General features: G+C 40.7%; 1 protein-coding gene across 1 annotated transcript in view; it reads left to right on the top strand.

Moving 5' to 3' along the window:
* LOC104966271 (protein PRRC2C-like) overlaps positions 1 to 6,024 on the top strand; it is an 11,900-nt gene extending 5,876 nt beyond the window's left edge. The window contains exons 2-5 of the mRNA XM_010795454.1: positions 3,346 to 3,444; positions 3,525 to 3,629; positions 5,411 to 5,584; positions 5,910 to 6,024. Of these exons, the coding sequence (XP_010793756.1) occupies positions 3,346 to 3,444; positions 3,525 to 3,629; positions 5,411 to 5,584; positions 5,910 to 6,024 (493 nt within the window). The remainder of the gene's footprint in view (positions 1 to 3,345; positions 3,445 to 3,524; positions 3,630 to 5,410; positions 5,585 to 5,909) is intronic.
* The last annotated feature ends 492 nt before the right edge of the window (positions 6,025 to 6,516 follow it).

Genomic DNA, 6,516 nt, shown 5'->3' with positions numbered 1-6,516 from the left:
GTAGTGTCTCTACTGTGACATGTCTCCATGCTTTAATGTTCAAAAAGCTCTTTATTTTTTCTCCTACTGCCTGTGCTGCAGCACCTCTTTTCACCCTCTGTCTGAAACCAGAGCCCAGTCTGCTCTGATTGGTTAGCTGGCCGGCTCTGTTGTAATTGGTCAACGGCTTAGCCTTTCACCTACAATGCGTTGGAGCCAAGCCCCCAGGAAGTGCTCCGGACTCTAAGGAAAATATTCATAGTGGCCAAACGGCAGTACCACAACTTCCGTATCAGTCCGTGATGTCACCCGGCCAAGAATTTTTTTTCCCCATTGACTAACATTGGGGGGAAAGAGACGTCTGTAAATCAGCAGATCATTTTTTTTTAACCAAATAAATTACCCAGTATGTACGGAGCCCTGGAGGGTTCATAGAGAGAAAAATAAATAAAACGAGGCCACGTAATATTAATTCGTGGCCTCAATTTAAATAAAACGAGGCCACGAATTACATCTTGTGTGCGCAAATTGATAAAACGTGGCCTCGTTTTATGAATTTGTGCGCACAAGATGTAATTCGTGGCCTCGATTTAAATAAAACGAGGCCACGCTTTATTAATTTGTGTGCACGATATACTTTTTCAGATACTTTCTTATTGTTAGACACATCAAACTGCCCGATTATTATGCCATATTATTAGTTTTATGAAGAAGGTGTGTGTGTGTGTGTGTGTGTGTGTGTGTGTGTGTGTGTGTGTGTGTGTGTGTGTGTGTGTGTGTGTGTGCGCGCGCGCGCATTGGTTTTCAGAAGATATTATGATAGTGGCGTTCGTTCCGGTGCACTCCGACAGCATTTAGCACTAGCCTACATCGGGATTAAGATTAAACACATTTATTTCACTTGGGAATACGCATATAGAGTTAGCCAGATGAGTGTAAATGACTGCTCATGGTAATTTGAAAACAAATGCCGGTGTCGGACACACACATACTCCGAACACACACAGAGCGGAGCTGAGCAGAGCAACGTAAGTGCTTGTGCCTCTTCGGGGGGTGCTAACACTTAAACATAAACTTTATCCTTTACTTTCTCCGTCTTTAAATTATATGTAGATATGACTTTTCTCCATTCATCTCCGCTCCTTTTCTCCGTCACGTTGTTTCCATAGCAATAACAACTTCCTGTCAATAGCGTAAACTCGCCTTCAAAATAAAAGCATCTAAATAAAACAGGAAGTTAACCTAAATTACATTTAAGACATATTTACAACTGCAACGAAAGTAACAAAAACAATGTAATATACTTTTCAGTTTCACAGAACACAAATTGGGTTGTTTACACATCATGTGCCTGGTGACCGTACATCTCCTTCATAAAACGAGTAATAGGGCGGTGGTGGCGAAGTCTATAGGGACTTGGCTTGGCAACTGGAAGGTCAACAGTTCAAGTCACGGCAAGACCAAGTGCTACTGAGGCACCGTTCCCTACACTGCTCCCCGGGCGCCGTTCATAATGGCAGCCCACTGCTCCTAACACTTGGATGGGTCAAATGTAGAGAAATCATTAAAATAATAATAGGGGGAATAATCGGGCAGTTCGATGTGTGTTAAGGTGTGTGTCTGTGTGTGTCTCGGTGGTTATAAACGTAGCAGCCTCTATCTCTATTCAGCTGTTCTAATGAAGGTAAACACAGCCCTCTGCGCGCAGATACTGTGAGAGTTACAGACATGAATTCATAGATCAAGGCAGACTTGATTAATTTGTGCGCACTATATACTTTTTTGTGCGCACGAGAAAGTTACCGGTGCCCCAAGTAGGAAGTGGAGCGCACAGGAGACAACCGTTTCATTGCAGACTGTTATGTTTATGTGGTTAAATGGCAGTGAATACATTATTTGAGATATATTTCAAACTCTGACTTCATTTTAGGGACATTTCGGCCAGAGAAGAGCTATTTGTTTCAGCACCAGATTCGCAAAACAGGAGGTAAGGCGGGGCCTCGCATATGACGCACACCTGCACACCTGTTAGCCTGTTCCACAGTTCTTCATTTTCCGAGGCTAGAAAGGACTCTTGTCTCGCTTCTGAAGTAACTAACTCGGAGGTACATGTGCTATCAAGCAAGCCTGCTCAACATTGAGAAACACCCACGGACTTCTGCTCTGACAGCCAGGCACGACGGGTAATCTGTGACGTTTTGCTCTCGAGAATCTCATGCCATTTTGTCCTCATGCGCCAATGAGCAACAGCTTCATAGGAATGAACGAGGTCCTACTTCCGACGCTGTATCCAGTTCTTATTATATATACATGGTAGGAACACTAGTCAATTAAAAACGCGAGTGTTACATAGTGATGTCACTATATTACGAAAGTAAAAAAGGAGACTGGGATTTTAGCCATTGCAGACAATTTACCTGCACAAAAACATATAGAACACACTACAGGAAAGGGAAACCCATAAAAGCTTTATGTTTTGGCTCATTTAAAAAAGAAAATGCAAAAGCCCTTACAATGGTTTGGCTTTTTTAAAGTGAATCAACTTGCACATGTCGCTTTTCTGAGTTTGTATCTTCACGGTTTATTGCACTTGTAACTCGCTTTGGAGAGAAGCGTTAGCTAAATGTAGTGTAATGTAAAGGAAAACCTTGCTCTTGTATTTCTTGTGATTTTTTGTCTTTGGTCATTGCACTGCTAAGGATAACAATTTCCCACAATCCTTTCAGTTTCTGGAAAGATATTCACCCCACCCCCCCGTTTTAAACCACTTTCCCAGGTCTTTCCCCTCATGCCTTCTTCACACAGGAACAATCGTTTCTGTACCAATTGATTCAGCTATTTGCCGGAAATCATTTCAGCCGCAGAAAGAACATTTCCCATAATGTCCTCTCTCTTCACACTTTTCTTCCCTCTTTTTATTTGTCTGCAACGCAAGCCATTAAGTACCCGATTAAGTGTGTGTGCGGTCTCCAGCTGAAATGGCTGTCATTTTCCTTTGGCACAAAACATCAGAGGTCAGAGTGGAGCTGCACTGCGCTCTGATCAACATGAATTTAATGGAAGCCAAGCACACCTGGCTTTTAACCAATCTGCAGCTTTTACTGTACCATGTGCTGTGATTCTTTTTTTCACGATACACAGATTGTTCTGTTGCACGTCATTAAACTGCACAAAGAACATTGGCTATTTCAAAACTGTTGAGGTGTGTTTGTGTCCACTCTCAGCTTTTCAATATCTTCATTAGATTACCTTGTTAGCCGACAGAATGACCTTCCTTTTATTGCAATGGCCGAAAATTATTTCTGGTTTGCTCTGGTTTGGGATGTGTCTCTATGTCAACACTTGAACTTGTCTTACTGTTTCCAGAGAAGAGCTTAAACTCTGCCGTCAGAACATTGAAAGTGTGTTGGAGCAGAGGGAAAACTTGGAGGAAAAGATGGAGGAACAGAAAGCAGCAGATAACAGGTGAGTTGAGCAAACTGCTACTAGTCTCTACTATTTCATTTTGCATAACCTCTGTTTATTCTGTGTATTTTATTCTGCAGCGTTGCAGTGTTTCGTACACGAGCCCAGCATAAGCTTTTGTGTCAGAAGCTGCAGAGTGAAGAGGAGCTGGAGGGCCACATCAACACGGAGCTGAAGCAACAAGAGTGAGTCCGAGAAGAAGGTGGTTTGGCAGTATGGTCTTGCTTTGATAAGCATCAGAGGTGTATGGAAATATTAGCCCCCTTCATATATTTAAATGGACCTTGTAAATAACTAAGAAAGCAAAAACAGAAACAAAATCCCACCATGCAGAAGATCCCCATTGTTTAAAGCCACCGCCCCCTTATAAGGTAGAGAATACATCGGGAACCCCTCATGTACGTTCCTTGATATACATTGATATTGTCCATTCTTTACACTTTTATAGTCAGAGAAAGATTTTAAACATGTATTATAAACACATGCACCATCTCTACACTGAATACTCACAAAACAGTGCAACTCCCATCAATTTAAGTAGCTGCAAGTAACAGCAGCTGTTCAAAAGTTTCAAATCAAGAGAAAAGGGCATATTCTAAGTGCATTTCAGACTATACAGACACGTACAAATATCAAAATAAGTGTGAACTTAAGTTTTTCCCTTTTGGTTCAAATGCTAAATAAATTATTCTGATATTTCAAATAATAGCCTTACAATTTGTTAGATGACAACATGATATGTTTCTATCATCATTATCATTATCTATTTTCGATAAAAAAAGAAAAAATAATACTTTTGTAATAACAAAACTGTAATCTGCAAAGATATCATGTTTTTTCACTATATTAGTAACAGAAACCGCTACGCAGTATTTACCCACCTGAATAACCTTTAAACTCTTATCTACGTCTCAAACCAGACTTGTTGGTTGGGTTTAGCATCTCAATGCTAGATGAAACCAAACACCACTCGTGTTAATCCCAATTGAATGCTCTTTTTAATCAGAAATCCCTGCTTATTTGACTTTCTGTCAGCTTCATCACAGTCATACATGCTGTGAATGATCGTCTTTTGGTTTGATTAGCAAGAAAAGCTTTGCCATTGTCATGTGTAACATTCTGGGGCAGTTTTGTTGTTAAACCTATAACGCTGTAGGAAGGAACTGCTTTGAAAATAATTTGCTCTAATTGTCTGAATGCTGTTTTGTAGGATTTAAAAATGATCACTGCCTAGAATAATTCATTCAGTTGATTGATCTATTTTTAATCATAATTATGTTTACCAATTTGATAAGTACCAAATCAAATTGCCATTGTGCTTCCAAACCCTGCATACGTCTAGTTTTCTTCTCTCAGCCACATTAAAGGTCCCCTATTATACTGTTTTTCATCAATATATTATAGGTCTCAGTTATGTACAAAGCATGTCTCTGAAGTGTTTGGCTCCAAACACCAAACAGGTCATTGCAGCATCCCATAATCCCCTCTGTTTCAGCCCTGTTTCAAAAGTGCTGATTCTCTGTCTGCTACTTTAGATGAAAATAAGCAGCCACTCCCCACGCCCCTCTGAGAGATATTTGGTTAAAAAGAACACAATGGTGCTCTAGGAGGAGATTCAGGTGATAAGGTGGGGGGGGGTTACCTTGGTTGGTGATTGGCTAATGTGGCTAAAAAATCGATATGACATCATGAAGTGGCCAAAATCTGATCAGCTCATTTTCAGACAGGTTTTTGTAGAAATGGATCAGGACAAAAAGAGAGAGAATCTTTTTTCCTGAAACTTTCAGAATCTCTTTCCACAGAGGGGACACATGTTGATGTAGAAAAGACATGAAAAAGTGGATTTTTCATAATAGGTGACCTTTAAGTGACGGTACTGGAGAAATAGATTTAGGAAACGTTCACTATCAGTCTGCATTTCCAACTTTCTTTCTCTCCTTTTTTTTCCTACATCTTTGCTCCTCAGACTGGAGCTGAGCGAGGTGGAGGTGGAGCTTGGCAGGTTCTCCTCTCTCCGGCAGGAGGTGCAGGAGGAGGAGCGGGCCTTCGGGGTCCTGAAGAAGCAGAAGGCGACGAAACGGCTGCAGCAGGAGAGGAAAGCCAGCCAGCACCAGCAGCTCAGGATGCAGCATCTCAGGGAGTACGGAAAACAAACATATTTTCCATTCACGCTCTATCGTTTTTGTGTGTCGAGTAAACAAAAAATTCATCTCAGTATATAAACAAGTGATTAGAAGATGTCAAACAGCGAAATGACATTTGTATGCCTAGGGAGACAATTAAAAATGAATTATTTGTGCACTTCAAAGTATCACTCCCTTATGAAAGTATTGTCATATTGCACCATGCCATTCTTTATTGATTCTTTTTATGAGAAGCCTCTATGGGGAATCAGCTGTATCGACCTTGAACAGCCATATTGAGACTGATATGTTCTGCATGTCTCTGTGAATGTGTTCTGATAGTAAACAGGCATCCATGCTGAAGAAAGAGGAGGCTGAATGTCAGAGGAAAATCGAAGAGGGCCGGGCCAGCCGCAAGGTAGCTGCCAAGTACTTGAAAGAGACCATTAAAAGGTAATCAGCCTTTAAGCCAATAAACTGGGCTCAGGGTGGAACAAAAGCATATCTCTGAGGACTCATTGGAGAGTTGAAACATCCTATTGATCATTCACTCATACTGGCACAACATATGACAAGCAGCAGGCCTGATAGGATGCTTCAAGAGCTCAAATTGACAGAAAAGTTCTAGCTGAAAGATCTGAGGAGGGAAAAGTGATTCAAGTTAGTGAAAGAATGTCCCTCCAAAAAATACTGTACTAGAAGTCGTTTTTTTTCTGGTTAGTACGAGTCCATGTGACAGTTGGCTTATATGATTTTGACGGGTCACCTCTAACGAAAGTGTCCTTGTTGCCGACTTTCATACAGGGCAAGTTACGGCGGCTTTATGTATAAAGCACATTTCATAACAAAGACACTCATATTAAAACATTTAAATAAAGAAGAGGCAGGAAGAAATAATGAATATGCAATATATTGGTTTAAGATTAAGAATGAACATATATCATTTATT

Source organism: Notothenia coriiceps, unplaced genomic scaffold (genome assembly GCF_000735185.1).
Source record: "Notothenia coriiceps isolate Sejong01 unplaced genomic scaffold, NC01 NC01_scaffold00037246, whole genome shotgun sequence".
In the NCBI taxonomy this organism is placed as follows: Eukaryota; Metazoa; Chordata; class Actinopteri; order Perciformes; family Nototheniidae; genus Notothenia; species Notothenia coriiceps.
Note: the sequence above shows the minus strand (reverse complement) of the source record. Positions and strands in the feature narration are given on the sequence as shown.